The sequence below is a fragment of the Copadichromis virginalis genome, linkage group LG3 (assembly GCF_057382275.1).
Source record: "Copadichromis virginalis isolate Kocher_CV1m ecotype Utaka linkage group LG3, C_Virginalis_male_GT1.1, whole genome shotgun sequence".
In the NCBI taxonomy this organism is placed as follows: Eukaryota; Metazoa; Chordata; class Actinopteri; order Cichliformes; family Cichlidae; genus Copadichromis; species Copadichromis virginalis.
Genome location: NC_140620.1, coordinates 56,482,863 through 56,501,176, shown reverse-complemented (window position 1 = coordinate 56,501,176; position 18,314 = coordinate 56,482,863). Strand labels below are relative to the sequence as shown.

The following is an 18,314-nucleotide window of genomic DNA, read 5'->3' as shown; positions in this document are numbered from 1 at the left end:
GGGGAAAAAGTGGTTGGAACATGTGCAGCATGACCAAAATTAGTGCAACCACGTGCAATGAACTTGATTCCTTATTTCAAAGGAAACAAAGCTTTGCTTTGAAGACAGAGAACCAGGTCTCTGAGCACTTCCAGTCAGTTGCTGTCTTCATAGCAACTTTGGTGCATAAATCTGTGAATGTTCTCAGTCATCCAGGTCATCGTAGTCAAAGGAGCTTGCAAAGAAAAGCGTCTGGACTTCTTTAAGTTACTTGAAGACGTTTCACCTCTCATCCGAGAAGCTTCTTCAGTTCTAAGGTCAAATGGTGGAGAGTCCCAGATATAAACCTAGTGGGAGTTTCCCCCCACAGAGGGACAAAAGGACCCCCTGATGATCCTCTAATCGCCTGAGCCAAGGTGGGAAACTGGGCGTGGGTCCCAATCAGCCAGAGTTTCGGGTGCGTTCATTGTGAAACCTGGCCCCACCTTATCATGCGAATTCCTGAGGTCAGATGGCCCAGGATGTGAGTGGGCGCCTTAACGCCTTAGAACTGAAGAAGCTTCTCGGATGAGAGGTGAAACGTCTTCAAGCAACTTAAAGAAGTCCAGACGCTTTTCTTTGCAAGCTCCTTTGACTTTGGTGCATAAAGATGGTAGAAGGGAGGAGTCAGTCTGGAATCAATTTCTGATTCAGTCCTGTCAAGTAACTAATTATATGGTGATGAACTGTGATTGCAAATCTGCTGCTGTTTTCCGGAGGAAGAAATTAGTGGCACAGTCTACAGTCTGGACATGAACATTTTATTTATATTTTATTGCACTCAAAGATAAGAGTGCAATGATAAAGTTGAAAACTGTATCCAGGCAGAAATATCTGCATTATGCTGATAACAAAACCTCGGCTCTTTGCAAGCACTTCCACACACCTCATGCTAACGCTAAGCTAGCCAAGAACCCAGAGTGATAGAGCTGAGTGAATGCCAACCACAGCCCAGTAGCCAGACCTGGACTTTCAACAGGTAACAAAAAATAGTCATTAGCAGTCAGGCTGGAGCCTCTGTTTCCACCTGTTCTTGTTTGTAACATAGAATCATTGTGGTGATCACTTTAAAGTCTCTTTGTGCTGTTTTTTATTTTTGCTTTGTGCTGTTGGCTTCGTGTTCATACATAAATACTAAGAGAAAGACTATTTGTGTGTCCTCATTAGCATAGAGATTTTTGTTGGTGCCTAGAACTGTAGCCTACAGGTATATAATGTTAGATGGTAATTATGAGACAACTGAATCAAAGTGATATCGTAATGGATTTTGAATTTTTATCAATTTTCCATCCTTAGGTAAAACTCCCTTTCTTACCTCAGGTTAAGAGCACTTCTTTTCTGCAATTGTTTTTAAATTTACTAGAGTAAGGTGATATTAGATCTGCTCTTTAGGAATGCACCTGGTCAGCACATAAAGAAGCTGGATAATGTCTATTCAATTCTATACAATTCACTTTTATTTACACAGTGCCAAATCACAACAACAGTCGCTTCAAGGCGCTTTATATTGTAAGTTAAAGACCCAACAATAATATATACAGAGAAATACCCAACAGTCATATGACCCCCTATGAGCAAGCACTTTGGCGACAGTGGGAAGGAAAAACTCCCTTTTAATAGGAAGAAACCTCCAGCAGAACCAGGCTAAGGGAGGGGCGGCCATCTGCTGGTTGGAGTGAGAGAAGGAATAAAATAAAAGACGGAATAAAAGACATGCTGTCGAAGAGAGCCAGAGATTAATAAGAACTATAATTGTGCTTTATGTTTTATTACTGACTGTCAAAATCATGTACATCATTGTTATGCTGCGGCTAAGCTGTCATCTCTGCTTCCAGACTTGCCTATTAGTTATTTTTGTAAATACATCTCTTTTTGGGAATGGTCATTCTTATCTGTGTGTTTATATGTGTACAAAAGCGAAAACAGTACTACCTACACTCTCACAATACAGAACTGAATTAGGAGAAAACACTTTTAAATACGCTACCTCTTTTTCCTGGAATAATAAACAGAAGGATCTGAAATTTTCAATCAGAACAGTTCTCTTGGTCAGTGTGACTGCTTTTAATGTTGCTCTTGTAATGATCTGACTTCCAGTCAGATCATTAACCAGGGGTTAATCATACAGGTTTTCATTGCTCTGTTTTTCCATGACCAGTGGAGGTCACTGGCCGTCAGCCCCTAATCTTTGGATGTTTGTGTGAATCTGCTGATAGTAAAACAAAAATTTCAGTTTGTGTGCACCCACACATTGTGATTTGAGGTCCTTGTACCTTTTGAGATGCAGAAATTCTGGAACCATGGAACCCGGGCTAGTCAAGTGACCAATTGCAAGATATAGAAAAGCTAAGAAACAATTCAAAGTTTGGTAAAATACATCTAATCAACCTTTTTTGAATTAAGCCAAAATAATCTAATCTAATCCAGAACAACAGACAGCTATTCCAACTCCAAATCCACAGTATTGAAGTTCTTCTGTCCTCCTGGGCAGCCCTACTGGGCTCTGGGTTTTGGTGTGTGTGGTGGTTTTTGCTCGTCCTTGCTCGCTCTCTGTCTCGCACTCCGTCACTCTCTCTTTGGTTCTCTGTTTAATTGTCTCCGGAGGTTCTGCCTTGCTGTGCCCTGTGTCCACTTTTATTGGACACACCTGGCAGCAGGCCTCTGGTCTCAGGTCACTCACCTTTCTCCCAGCATTCTTAAGGCTGTGGAAATTCTCCAGTTGATGCCATTTTGTCGTGTTATCACCTGTAATGTATTGACAGGCCACCATTTGACCATCGTGAATATTCCTCATTTACCTGTTTAACATCTACCAAGGCCCTGTTTCAGTGGGAGCTGACGGCCCGACGTACGTTTAACTTCCCGAAGGACAAGTTCTCCTTTGCCCTGGTCCTCACAGAACCCAACATCCAGGGCAAGTTCATCGTGGCAGGGGAACCCCAAAATCAGGTCCTACACCTGATCCTGATCCTTTCCCTTGTCAACATCATCATAACAAAAATGCATCCCTAGGCCTGCTTTTCCTTTTGTTTGACTTCCAAGGAGCAAAAATTACAGTGTGGGTGATTGTGAGCTGTTGACTGTAGTAAGTTGGCATCAGAGGAGTCAAGGCACTGGCTCGAGGGTACAGAAAAACTATTCAATGTCTGGACCTAGCATACATCCAAGCAGTCAAGCATCTCAATTCTTGTTAGGCCAGGTGGGCATTGCTCTGTACCCATTTAAATTTCAAAATAACTTACCGCCAATGTTCACAAAATGTAAAGCCAGATGCTCGATATTCCCCCAAGGACACCTCTTCCAAGCCAGAAACTATCCTTTCACCAACGTCTGTGGTGGGAACTCTTACTTGGGAAACTGAGTGCCAAATAAGAAGTGATTAGCTCTCCAAACCACATCCTGGAAATGGACCACCTGGCCACCCTATTCTGCTTGCAAGAAGGAGAACACCACCTCTGTAGAATCACACAGGCGGCTCTCCTCTGTACGTACAACAAAACAAATGCCTGGACGATTAGCACCGGCTTGCTGCTCATGTCTACCGTCCTGGTCAGAAGGTGTTTGATGGGTAACCACAGTCAATTATGTGCTTAGTCCAGAAAACAATCTTGGAGTTTTGTAGGCCCCTTTGAAGTTAATTCATAGATTAATCCTGTGACTGTCCATTTAAAACTTCCTAGACACATAAAGATCCACACCTTTTTCCATGTGTCTTAGCTAAAGGCAGTGCTCTCTTTTCAAACACCGGTAACGCATTGACAGGTCACCATTCATCCTTCGTAAATATTCCTGTGACTAAAGCTTCTGTGACTTCTTGTATAGACAATCCCACTGTGCCTGCCCAGTCACTGGAACCCCTGTAGTTTAATACTGTGTGTTTTGCTCAGCTGCCAGCCTGCCTGCTTCCTCATGCTCATTGCTCCAAGTTTTCTTGTGTTATCTGTGGATTATCTTCCAGCCCTAGGGTCTCATTCTGTGCTGCGCATTGGCAGGGACGATGGTGGCAATGTGATTACCACATATATTCGACTGATATATATACTAATATATCTATTAAAACCTTTAATTCTACATTAAAAATACAGACATAAAGATGAATGTCATGCACCAAAGGCCATTTTCTACTCATCAGAACCCTGTGCCATCTTAGTTAAGTAGCATAGTCATGTAATATTAACTCTAATTTTTAAAAATAACTATTACTCATAAAAGCATAGCTACAAATTAACAAGTTACACTGATGTAGTGATTTTTGATATTACAGTATAGGTCACTGCTTGCATATGTACTGTGACATCAATGCATCTCTTTAGAGTTGCACTGGAGGTGCATTCAGCTTGCTCCTCACTTTCTAACAATAGGTGTCATTGCTCAAAAAAAAAACAAATTACCACTTGACTGCTGGACAGAAATAAAAGTTGAAAAAGGAAACAAACTAACAAAAAAATATCAAAACTTCTAATTTTCTCCAAAGTTTGCACCACTATGATTAAAAAATGAATTTAAAAAATTATTCCACTGCCTATTTTTTCTTGCTTAAGAATATTTTACATGTTTTGCCTTACTAAAAACTGAATGGTCTTGTTCAAGACAGAGGAATGGGAACACTAACAAACCACTGTTTAATGCAGTGTTTCATTCAGCAGTGGAATATTTCCCTGGAGCACCTGCTTTGTAAAAGTTTCTTCCATCTCCCAAAATATCTCTTGTTCAAAGGTTGATCTGCCACATTCCCCACTGTACTAATGTTAACATAAAGCACCTTACATAAGGCCTACATAAGCTACCTGAAGTGTCTGTCAGTAGTGTTAGCTTTGAAAATTTCTGACCATAAAAGGAACTCCATGATAGTTTTAAAAAAGGTGATAAAAATAGCATGTAGGGTGTAACATGATGTTTTGGAAGCAATACCACACCTCTAATCTTCTCAATGAATTACTGCTCTTGGATAGGTCAAGCAAAAGGACAGAGGGCCTGTTCAAATAGACACAATATGAAAAGAGAGTATCCATTGCACTTCTTGAGGACAACTTGCCTGAAAACATACACAAACAAGAAAAATAAACAAGAAGCACTCAGCGAGTGCAAACCTCCACCAAGGCTGCTCACAGCAGCTTTTACTTTTGTTTTATTTTTTAATATGTATCTTTAAAAGTTTGTAGTGCAGTAAAATAGCACGTTTTGGGGTCAACTTCAAAGAAAGGCAGATGTCAGATATTTGGTCAAAGTTGACATGATACTTATAATGTGATATTTAAAGTCACCATATATCTGTATCATTTCCTAAATGTTACCAATACAAACAAAGGCATTTTAAGCATAGTTCTAAATGTAATATATTTTATGAAAGGTTTAACTTATTTGACCTTGAAGGAGGGGTCAGAGGTCAAATGTGACATGATATTTGAAATCCTTAATTATTTATTTATATCTTTATGGTACTTTCTATATGTTGACAATACACACCACAGTTGTAAGAATCATAGTTTGTAAGTTTTAGGGCTCTTTGTTAATTTTTGACCAATAAACGATTTAGCTGACCTTAAAGACCTTGGGTGCTGCAAGGCCAGTTTTAATGAATTGCTATAATGAACACACTGTAGAACCATACAAAGTTTTACCCAAACTCATCCAAAACTTTTAGAGCGATTCTGTTTACAGACAGAACGATGATTTGCATGCACGCATTACTAAAAACATGTTGGTGGAGGTAAAATAACCACAAAGATGATGACTAGAGCCTAAAACTACACATAAAATAAATTTTAAAGGTGCTAAACAAGAATTAGCATTTTCTTTGAGGTTGACAGTGATAATTTGTGACATGGATAGACACAATATGTTAAGGTTGCTAACTGCAACCCTTTTTTCATTTGTGTAAACCAGCCAAGTAAATATCCAAAAAGTAAATATGCATGGTGCCCCTAAAGGTGTGCCAATAATCCCCTTAGAAATAGTGTCAAAGCTTGACTTAGCAACACTTCAGGTAATCAGGCATTTGTTACACCAGGTGGATATCTTTTTTTGAAGAAAAGGTAAGGGAATAAGGTGAAAAAATAAAACAGTCACCACACTACAAAGTAGTGCACAGACAAAATCCTGAAGAAAGGCACCAATCTGTCTAAAGATCACAAAAAAATGTAAAGCAACTAATAATCCCAGGTCATGGAAGGTAATAAGAGATATTTCTAACACGAGAATGATCACAAGGAGCCAAAAAAAAAAGACAATGGAGAATGCAATGCAACAGATTTCCATTTGAAAGCTTGACACTGTGAGTCTTTAAAACAAGGAAGTCAAAATAGCCAATTTTGAAATCTAACTATTTTGAAACAGCTATTTAGTACCAGATATATCTTTAAAAAGATATAAAATATATAAAATATGATTTGTCCTTCTTAAAATCTACTCTGACACGCTGCTTGCTGGAATTAACAATTAAAATAGAATTAGCGCTTTGCCATATCATACCATTCACAGTAATTACGGGCATAATGTTGGGCAACGATAAGAAAATGAAATATCGTGATAGAATGTGGGTAAAACGCACATGCACAATGCCTTTGTTTTCATACGCACATGGCAGAAAAAGCATGTCGGCGACGCAGAATGAGAAGGGCGAAAGCTGAAAGTTGAATGAAACAGATGAACCAGAACTGGTTTGTAAAAATGCTGCAGCTTCAGTGGTGTGGAACTGGGTTGGCTTTCGTCCGTCAGATACACAACAAAGCACTATTTTTGGTAGAGCATGCCAGCGGGCCGTCATTATTACCGTGTTGTTTGGAAAATACGGCACACTTAAAATCAATCCTTTGATTTTTCTGAAAATCGACAGTGTTATAAAAGTTATAATCCCGTGTGCCTCATGTATGAACTCTGGTTGTGTTTACTGACCTTGAAACGATTTTATGTACACGGCGCTCGAAAATCTGTCAAATGTTTCAGTACGACTTTGCTAAGCTTCAACATAATATTACCGTGTTGTGTGTATAACCCCTTTTTAAGATTTGTGGATATTATACATGGTTATGCTGAGGATATGTCGGCCAATTTCCACTGGAAATGCCTTTTGGTTAAACTGTCAGCAAGGAATTTTCATTTGCACTGTTAAATTTTATATAACTTTAATGCACTTAGAAAACAGCTGCTTGTTTAAGTGGTTTTTTTGCACTAATAAAGTTGTGGAGTTGTAAAGTATTTTGTCTAGTGTCAATTATATTGTCAGTTATATCGTTATCGCAAATTTTCAAATGTATATCGTGATAAATAATTTTGGTCATATCGCCCTGCTCAAAATCACACTTTGCTGTTTTATAACCTTAACTTGTTTTGTCATCTACAGTTAGAGACAAAGCACAACTGAAAATGTTTTAAATATTTTAAGGAATATAGCAAACAACAAGGTAAGTTTACAATGTGTTTGTACTTGATAGTAAAGCTTATTATTTATTTAATATCTCACTATACTGTAGGGGAATTCTTCCTCCAAATCGCTTCACTGCACTTTCCTGTTTGGTGCATTTGTCATTTTTTAATTTTGACTTTATTCTCTGGAGGCTGTGTACTGTAGTTTAATGTTTGCACAGAGTGGCACTAAGAAATGTTCACTTTGTCTTTCTTTGTGCCACTGAATTATTCATGAAATTTTTCCTGCCTTATCAGATTGTATTTTCTCTCTGACAGTAAATATGGGACATGTACTAAATTGTTTTCTAATTACCATGAAACACACTTTTTATTGCACTAAATTTATATCATAAGAAGGCATTCTGCAGCATCAGTTCAATGTATGTCTATTTTAACTACACATAAAACCAGAAGCAAGTTTTACATGCTGATAAATCTATCATTAAACACTACGCCACTTTATGTGGGAGTTTTGCTCTCTCTTCTTTTTTGAAATCTCTGTGATCTAGTAACTGACACTAGAAAGATTCAAATCACTCAAACCAATAGCTCAAGTTCTAAAGTCTAACTACAATAGGATTTTTAAAACGAATTTAAAAAATCCAATATTCCAATATATCATCTGATATTTCTTCTTTGTCAGACACGCACAGCCAATATATTTGCCAGAATCTATCACACACAAAATGTCCAGTTATAATAAAAAATGCAACCAGCTAAAATAATTTACACATATTATATATGACCTGTCTACAAGATATCAATCATGTCTTGTAATGAAACACATGAACTCTTTGAGGTGCTGCTTTTTTGTAACCTCACTTTAAATGACATCAAATCAAAATCTTCCTGCCCTGAGCTCTTAATGCGCTGCATTCAAACAACCACTATCGTACAGATCGAACATCCATTTAGCCAGTAAATCGTATCACCTCAGTTTGCATTCTTTGAAAATAGATTTTGCACACCAAGTACAGAAACATTAGCATGTTGCGAGCATGTGTGTTAGTGTGTGTGTGCTGACCATTGAGTCCTCGTCAGCGATGAAGACGGTACAAGCCTGGGCCTGCATGAAGGACAGGATGGTTCCTGCAATCTTTCTCAGTAAAACCTCCAGACACTGCTGCTCCTCAAAGATCAGACTGGCCAGGTCCAGCAACACCTACAAACACATACACACACATAAACATCATTTATGGATCTGAGCGTGACTGTATGTTCACGCTAACCTTCAGAAAAACACATTCGCACATACCTGATTGCGTCTGTTTTCCAGCTGCGACGTCTCATACAGCTGTGCGTTGTGTAGTACGATGCCTGAAAACGCCAAATAAGCTGAGAAGTCCTGTTGGAAAGAAACAGAGCAACATCTGAGTACCAGAAAGAGAGGAAAAATAAAGGGAAAAATGTACGCAAAAAGATAAATTAGCAAATTAGAGAGCAACGAGAGGATGACATGAGCAGGGAAATATGGAGAAAGAAGGATTTTATTAAAGGATGGCTTCTTAAAATCTGATCCGCAGTTATATTTTAACAGATATAAGTCATATTGTCCAACACAAGTACAAAGTAACACACTTTGATGATGTCTTGGTGAAAATTCAAATGTTTTTAAATTGAAAAAAGTGTTATTTTAGGTGGAACCATGATGTAACCTTTTCATCCTGCTCAGTGAAGGCTCCACCGTCCCCGCATTTCTTGTTTATAGCCTGAGCCACTCCAACTACCTGCGATAAATTAAAAGAAAATGTTAAGTGAAAACCAGCAAAATAACATATTAAACTAGTATTGCAATAAGAAGGGAAACATCATCAGTCTGAATGTGCACTGATGTGAGCATACTTCATTCATATTACATTTAAATTATCTGCTAATTAATGTTATTAAAAGTTATACTAATAGGAAAACTGAAAGTTTGGTTTGGATAAGACGTATCAAGGTTCTTTTTAAATGGAGAATGGGGGCACAAATCTATGTAATGTTTTAATGGCTGCAGAGGCTCACACAACTGCAAATCACGAGTCATGTCATAATGCATGAATTATCTTTAGCTTCTCTCAAAGATGCATGCTCAATCATCGTCCAGATGCATGCCCAGTAAGGGGCTTCTCTAAAAGAATTAAAAAGAATTAAAAAGAATAAAAGAATGTGCCTTTTAAACGAATAAGTACAGTAAACTCTGCCAAACTGCTAAGCTGTGTGTGGAGAGTCTTATTGCTAGTACGCTGGAGAAAAAAAAGAAAAGGTTGTCAAAAAAGAAACGCTTTCTCAAGCAGATAATTCGAGATCTCAGATTTGATTGCTGTAATAGCCAGCACACACTGGACAAGAAGCTCCACTAGAATTTAAACATCTTATCTATGTAAAGGTAAAGTAAGGTTTAAAACAAACCATAACAAATTATATTGATCATGGCATCTCACCTCGTCTCTGTGGTTCTTGATAGGCAGACAAAGGATACTTTGGGTTTTGTAACCTGTGATGTGGTCGACCTCAGCGTTAAACCTGGGGTCCTGGGGGAACAAGAACATGCATATAACCCTTTTCAAAGAGCTGCTATCAAACATTTTGATACTTACATTAGCTTTCAATAGACACTGTTGTGGTTTTTTGCGCTGTAGCTTTTGAATGAAAATGCAAAAGCAATATTGTGATCCTAACCCTGTGAGCCAAAAGGTTTATGCTTCAAACATCTCTGAATGCTCAGCTTTTTGTGTTTTTGTAGTGTATCAAAGTACAAGCTGTTGAACAAGCAGGCGTGAGGCACTCCCATCTGTTGAACAACCAGTTCAGTGACCTGTACTCACCACAACTGGGTGTCCAATTTGCATAAAGAAGCAGATACTCTGTAGTAGCTGAACACCTGCAGCTACAATCATTATGCAAACAAATGCCTCGCTCTTCTCCAAAACAAACACCTCACGTGCATTAGAACTCTTATTGTTTGGGATCAGTGACAAAGAGGCTAACAAGAGCATACTAGGACCGCGGATGGAGACATGTTTTGTTTAGAGAACTATTCCCCTGTTTGCAGCTCTGCCACCCACCAGCTGACCTTTAAACACTCGGCTTCTATGTCCATTTCTATGATTCTCTAGACCCAAGAGATTTGTGTGTTTGTGTGTTGACAAAAACATGCATACAAGAGGAGTCCTACACTGACTTCACAGTTACACTCTTAACACAGCAAGTAATGGATTATATGACTGGCTCAGCCCTCAGTGGTGTACACACCGCCGTGTGTTGATACTATGAAAACAATACAGGCACACAGTGCATCATGCAAACAATGTACAATCTGTAGTAGCTTCATGTCCAGTGCTGCAATACAAAGTATAATAGGGAGCGCCAGAGCACTTTGGTCTCAGACTGCATTCTCTAAAGGTAGAATGGGAGGCAGAGCTGTCAGATATCAGGACCCTCCCAGTTTGGGTTCTGGAGACAAACACCTCTATTTTTAGGATTTCTTTTACCCTTCTTCTACCCTCGCCTCTTTTTGCTACCCATGTGTTTTATATACAACTACTGCATGCCCTCAACTTTTACCTTTTCTCTCCCATAGTTTGTGTTTAGTCCTTATCTCTGTATACGCTCCTTTTTTCTCATCTCTCTTCACTTCACCGCTGCTCCTCCCTTCAACTGATTTTACCAGGGATCTCTTTGTGTTAAGAGGGGGATACTAATAAGGAAGAATTCGTTAAATTGCTGCTGCTTTCTCTATAACATTGTAGGCTTTACCTTACAATACAAAGCACCTAGAGGTGACTGTTGTGAATTAGTGCTATATAAATAAAACAATAAATAAAAGTTTAAAAAAAATTGAATTAAATAGTATTACAGGTTGTATTGCTTTTTGTCAGCATGTGTTCGAGCTGTCCAGTAGTTTTTTTGAAAGAATTATCACCTCAAAACTCAATCTGTTGCTTTAATTTTCTCAGAAATCCTTAATTTCAGTATAAATTATATGACTCATTTTCTACAAAGTGAAAGGCCATTCAGTGAGACACAGCACTTTGGCAAACATTTGGTTCCATTCCTGAAAAGGTGCTCCCAGTTTAATTCAGCAATCCAGCACGCAGCACTAATAAGCTGATCACCGTCCACACACACACACAAGCTCCTTTGTAAATTGGTTTGGTCCAGGCTATTTCGAAAACACATTATTTAGTCCACTCCACAGAGAGCTGTATTAATATAAACGGGCAGAGGTGGAGCTGTTTTGGCCTGTGCTGCTGAAGTCAATGTAATCCTGTGCAGACTAATGGGAAGTTAAAGATCCAATCAGAGGGTTGGGGACTCCGTCAGATGATGTCGATAGACTTCCTGGAAGCAGTACGAGGTTCTGCAGCAGCACACAGGCATGTGTGTTCACACACACACACACAGCTTGCCACATCTACACTGACTGTCAGACTAACACACTGCATTTACCAACACAGCTGCAGTTGTGGCAGGGAGGCGATGCATACACAAACATTACGCATTATTATATTTGAACACAAATACGAGGAACTATAAAGCAAATAAGGTCAGCCATAGAAGCACAAATTAAATCTGACCTGGAAAACAAATCTCATATGTGCACTTTTTTTTTTACATTTCATGACACAAATCCATGCAGGCATTAATTATACACAATTATAATTTCTTCTGGGATTAATAAAGAACTCTGATTCTGATTCACACACAGACACACTCAAAAACACTTGAACCCCCAAGTGCACACTTAGCAGGTACACACACACACACACACACACACCCACACACACACACACACACACACACACCCACACACACACACACACACACACACACACACACACACATGCACATGCACATCCCATAAGTCATTCTTGATCTGTTCCTCTCTCTCTTTCTCTTCCAGCTCCATAATCATCATCTTGTGGTTGGCAGGCAACCAGATGACAGTGTTATCAAAGGAGGATGGTACCCAGCAGGAAATCTTTTTTGCACACACAGAATCACACCACACCAGTCCATCTTATTTGCTGCTGTGCATGTTTTGATTTACAGTGTCATGCAAAAAGTCTTGAGCTTCCCTTCATTTCTTTATTTTGCTTCAAGCCTACCAGACCATTTTGTAATTTTTAAAGTGGTCTTGGGCAGCAGTATTCCAGGCTTTTGGAAGGTCTTTCAAAGGGTTTATTTGGGCATTGGTGGATTTTTTTTTACTCTAGTCCTTGTACCGGACTATTTTCAGAGGAATGGTTCTATATTTATTGAGACACTTAACAGAGATTATTAATTAAGCCTGTCACAAAAACACATAACACAGTTATTCCAATTTCTTTAGCTGAATCTTTGAAAAATTACAAAGATAAAACAGTCTGACAGGCATGAAACTGCATTTTTACCCCAACAACATTATTATCAAAGAACTATTAGCTGAAAACTTGGCATATCTTATCATGGTGTGTGGCGTATAGTATTTACAGCAGATTGACAGAATCAAAAAATACAGAGAAACAACAACAGGGAGATGCATTTGGCCCTTCAGATGCATCTACTCATAGCTAAATTTCAGCGAGTGGTGTTGGGCATCTTGTCAAAATTGATCAAATTATGAATGCAATCTGGAAAGTATGTGATTAGCAACATGCTCATTTTTCAGTATGACAACGATACCAAACACACTGCCAATGCAGTACAAGCATAACAGCAGCATGCTAACAGTCAGGTACTTGCTTCCCCTGTACTCGGGATTTGTCCTGTAGAACATGGATGCTTTTGTCCTATATAGCTGTAATCAGGCCTCTAATTTGCCTTTTATCTGTGCACAGGTGCAAAAAAGAAGAGCAGCTTATGCATGACAGTAGAAACAGGCATCTAATTATTCATGTGCCAAAACACATTAAGGTTCTATTGGCAAGAATTCAACAATCCAGCACCTCCACATGGCATTCATGTTTTCTGGTTTACACAGCATCTACACAGCATTTATACAAAATGAGCTTTTGTTTAAAAGAAATGTTATTTATATTTTTATAAATATGCTCTATATAACGTTGTTATATTTTAACAACATGGTGCCTAATTTATGTTTGTAAATATATTTAGCAAAACAATTTTTAATGCAGTGGCAGTTTGGGGTCACTGTGCAGAAATGAATGTGCTGTCATTCATATCTGTAAATAAATGCTCATCAAACACTGATGCTATTAGTACCTGTCGCTTTGTGTTACATTACATAAAGCTTTACATAAAGCTTGCAAAAAAATAAGAAGACTAATTATACAGTAAGGGAAAAAATATTTGAACTGCCAGCTGATTTTGTAAGTTTTCCCACTAACAAAGAAATGATCAGTCTATAATTTCAATGGTAGGTTTATTTGAACAGTGATAAATTAGGTTACAAATTAATTTGCATTTTGATGAATGAAACAAGTATTTGATCTCCTATTAGTGAGCAAGATTTCTGGATCCTAGGTGTATTTTATACAGGTAACAAGCTGACACTGGGAGCCTTCTCAACTAGTTACCTGTATAAAAGAACGCTGTTCACCATGCCCAAGACCAAAGAGCTTTCTAAGGATGTCAGGGACAAGATTGTGGACCTACATAAGGCTGGAATGAGCTACAAGACCATTGCCAAGCAGCTGGGTGAGAAGGTGGCATCAGCTGGTGCGAACATTCGCAAATTGAAGAACCATAAAATAACTCCCTCAATCCGGAGCTCCACGCAAGATCTCACCCCGTGGAGTTTCAATGACAATGAGAACAGTCTGGAACCAGCCCAGAACGCTAGTTACCAAGAAAACAGTTGGTAACACACTATACCGTGAAGGACTGAAATCCTGCAGTGCCCACAAGGTCCCCCTGCTCAAGAAAGCCCATGTACAGGCCTGTTTGAGATTTCCCACTGAACATCTCAATGATTCAGAGGAGGACTGGGTGAAAGTGTTGTGGTCAGATGAGACCGCAATCAAGCTATTTGGCATCAACTCGTGTTTGGCGGAGAAGAAGGAAAACTGCCTATGAGTCCAAGAACACTGTCCCCACCGTCAAACATGGAGGTGGAAACATTATGCTGTGGGAGTGTTTTTCTGCCAACGGGACAGGACAACTGCACCACATCACAGAGAGGATGAATGGGGCCACGTACCGTCAAATCTTGGGTGAGAACATCCTTCCCTCGAACAGGGCATCGAAAATGGGTATGGGTGGGTATTCCAACATGACAATGATCCAAAACAAGCGGCCAAAGAAACAAAGGATTGGCTCAAGAAGAAGCATATTAAGGTCTTGGAGGGGCCTAGTCAGTCTCCAGACCTTAATCCCACAGCTGAAGGTTCAAGCTGCCAAACATCAGCCACAAAACAATAATGACAAGGATAGGATCTGCAAAGAAGAATGCCACAAAATCCTCCCTGAGATGTGTGCAAAATTTGTGGCCAACTACAAGACACGTTTGACCTTCGGTTTTGCGACCAAGCACTTTTTTCAAAGGGATCAAATACTTATTTCCTGCATGAAAATGCAAATTATTAACTTTTTTCTGGATTTTTTGGTTATTGTTCTGTCTCTCGCTGTTCAGACAAACCTACCATTGAAATTATAGACTGATCATTTCTTTGTTAGTGGCCAAACTTACAAAATCAGCAGGGGTTTAAATAATTTTCTGACTGTATGTATTTCTTTTTTATTTGTTTGGTTGTTGTCAGCAGCTGTTTTTGCCATGTGGCTATACAGAGTGATATGAAAAAACACAACCAATGTATGTTTTATTACATGACCAAAGCCAACAGGCACTGCAAGCCTCCCAAAAATTAAATCGCTAGTTTGTATTACGTCCATACGTCCACATGTGTGGTAAAAGCTGAAACTCGAGAGGAGCACTTTGACCTACTCACCCTCTTTGGTTCCTCTCATATCCACTGAGCTCTATCAGCAAGAATGATCAAACTAAACTAAAGCATACGTAAGTCTGTTTTTGAACACCCACATACACACGGCAAATCAGCTCATGTAAGATACTTTAACTGATGCTGCTAAAGATCTCTGTTTTTAAAGAAGACTTAAAAGTGCTCACCTCGTAAGCATTCTTGATATTGAGTGGTTGTCCCGTAGAAGCTACGTGTCCCACAATCCCTTTGTTCCACTCCAGTCGGATAGAGTTACTGGAAGATTCTTCCAGTGTGGTTCCTTCTGCCACATCAAACAGCCGGCTGACCAAGAACTTCCTGTTTGAGCTATCCTCACCCACCTGAGACCAAAAACAAAAAGTAGCAACACAACTGAAATAAAACTAATGACTGAAATAGAAGTTATAAGCCAATACTGTACATATGACAAAAACACAAATAATTGTGGGTTTTTTTTTTGCATGTTCCAGTTTTGGTGACTGTTAGCATCTTATATTTAGAGTTTAACTTTTTATTCCAAAAGACTAAATCATAAAAAAAATGATATAGAGGAATTTTTAGCATTTACAACATAGCATTTATAGCAAAGTAATATTGCTACACTCTTTTTTTATCACAGTGTTAAGAGAGCATCACAATAACTGTGAAATATGAAATAAACCACAGCCTGCTTTTGTTTTTACCAGATGACCGTGCGCTGTAGTCACTTCCTTTCTTTCCAAGATGAGACAAGAACAACAACTGCGTGCAGAGCTAGAGCCAGAGGGTAATTAACTTAGCTAAGCATGCTAATCACTTCTAGCTTGCAACACAAGTACCTGATACCTGTATTAAAGCTCCATCCAACTCTGAAAAACACTGCTCAGAATCAAATTTTTAAATGTGTAACTACTGCTTTAAGCTTACCGCTAATGATAAACTTATGAAATGAAATAACATTCATGCATACATGTAACTTTTTGTTAGGGAGCACAGTGACAGGCTTAGTGACAGGAGATTTACGTTGTTCTACATAAACTGTTAAATAAAACGAGGGTGGCAATGTAATACGCTTCTTGTAACATACTAGTGAGCATATAAAGAGGCGTATCTTCTTTTTGTGCTCTGCAACAGTTAAATCAGTTACAACTGTAGCTTTCTTTCCTGACGTACCAGAAACAGTGAGTAGCGGTCTGCAGCAATCAGCTCATTGATGTGGAGGAAGATCTTATGGCAGAGCGCTGTCACATCCAGATGACTCGATACATCCTTCACCAGCTCCAGCAGCCTGGCACAGCGGTCACCCTCAAGACCACCACCACCTCCATTCCCACCTCCCCCACCAATACCACCCTCACCCATCACCAAGCCCCTCACAGGGACAATTTCACGGTCAGCGTCACTCAAAAATGTCAGCGAGCCCTCTGAGTCTTTAACCACAATGGGTCTGAGTGGGCGGTCAAACTCTGACGCTGAGATTTTGCGAGTTGGGGTACCAGGGGCCGGGCTGGAGACTGTAGCTGGGGATGGACAGCGGTTGTCCAAGTGGCTGAGGGTAGGTGGGAGGATGGTGGAGGCACAGGAAGGGCCAAGGTCAGTGGTGGGCTGGTGGGCTCGCTGCTGTGAAGGACTTTCTTTGGACACAGATGGCTGAAAGGAATGGATGCGTTCAGCAAACCAGGCATTCACCATCTCCCTGTCAAAATTAAAAAGAAAATGTCCGTCAGAAGTTTTTAGAATATCTCCAAAACATTATGACCACCCACAACTAAAAGGCTGTTGGCACTTGGCATGATACCAAAACAGCTTTAGACCACATAAGCCTTGCCTGCACAAGTACACATATTGACCAGAAGAACTGTCTTACTTACCCACACATATATCTCAAACCTTAATATGCTCCATTGTTAGATCTATTGTTAGGAGGTAATCAGTCTAATTTGCTTCAACTGTGACTAGACATACTGTTTTGGCTCATAGGGTTAGATTACCTGCAGATATACTATATTATATATGAAGCCTTTTTGAGTAAATGCACAAGGCAAATTGATTGACAGGTAGACTGTGAGTAGTGCTGTGTTGCTAATCAAAGCCAAACTCCTGCACAAATTCTTGTCTGCTACTGCATCAAAACAAAAAAATCAAGAACAGTTTGCCGAAATTTATTCTGCAATTAGAATAAAAATGGAGAACGATACGAATTCAAATCATTTGTTAGGCATCTCATTACAGGCTGAATTTTAAATTTTTTCTATCATGAAATGAGTTCCATGCCCGTGTAGTGGAAAGAAGAAGAACATTAAAATTTAACCAGATGATCACATTATACACACTTTAATCTAATAAAAATCTCTTCTTTGTACCTAATCAAAGCTCACAAGCTTCAACTTCAAAAGGACTTAGTTGAGATGAGGATCACAGAGCTTCCACACCAAAAGAACAGGATCAGCATCGACTGAACATAAATTACAGAGGTTCCATAAAACCTGTTTACATCAACTAACTGAAATTCAACTCAAATGAATGAAAACAGTGCAAAAATGACCAAAGTTACAAAAGAATTGTTGATTATGTACAAACAAACATGCGTCTTCAGCTGCTCTTCATTCAATGTAATAACTCATGAAAACTATTCCTTCTTATTCCTTCTTGCATTTTAAGTCTGAAGCTGATGCTATCCTTTAGGGAGAATGGAAGTTTTGCTGACCAACATTCATGAGGGCACGTGGGACAGAAAAGAGTCAATAATTTGCTGGAGAAACAAGCTGTTGGTTCTTAAGTCTACTTCTAAGGATGCAATCTAATCCTGACTCAAGAAAGCTGGACAGGGTCTCAATGACTGCTGGGAGATTTATGAAATTCAATTCTATTCTCTGCATTTACGACATCACACATCAACATCAACTCAGTATCAGCAGACACCTCGACATAAAAGTGTCAGGAGTTTACAGATGTTTAAATGCAATGATAAAACACTGAATTCCAAAGTCCTCCATGGCTCTACTTTTGCAAAACCCCATCTGAGCC

General features: G+C 39.1%; 1 protein-coding gene across 1 annotated transcript in view; it reads right to left on the bottom strand.

Moving 5' to 3' along the window:
- The window catches only part of pde5ab (phosphodiesterase 5A, cGMP-specific, b), a 69,376-nt gene that overhangs the window by 48,880 nt on the left and 2,182 nt on the right, over positions 1 to 18,314 (bottom strand). The window contains exons 2-7 of the mRNA XM_085451780.1: positions 16,461 to 16,983; positions 15,476 to 15,649; positions 9,849 to 9,938; positions 9,081 to 9,152; positions 8,681 to 8,770; positions 8,450 to 8,587 (exon numbers count right to left, since the gene is read on the bottom strand). Coding sequence (XP_085307906.1) covers positions 8,450 to 8,587; positions 8,681 to 8,770; positions 9,081 to 9,152; positions 9,849 to 9,938; positions 15,476 to 15,649; positions 16,461 to 16,983 — 1,087 coding nt within the window. The remainder of the gene's footprint in view (positions 1 to 8,449; positions 8,588 to 8,680; positions 8,771 to 9,080; positions 9,153 to 9,848; positions 9,939 to 15,475; positions 15,650 to 16,460; positions 16,984 to 18,314) is intronic.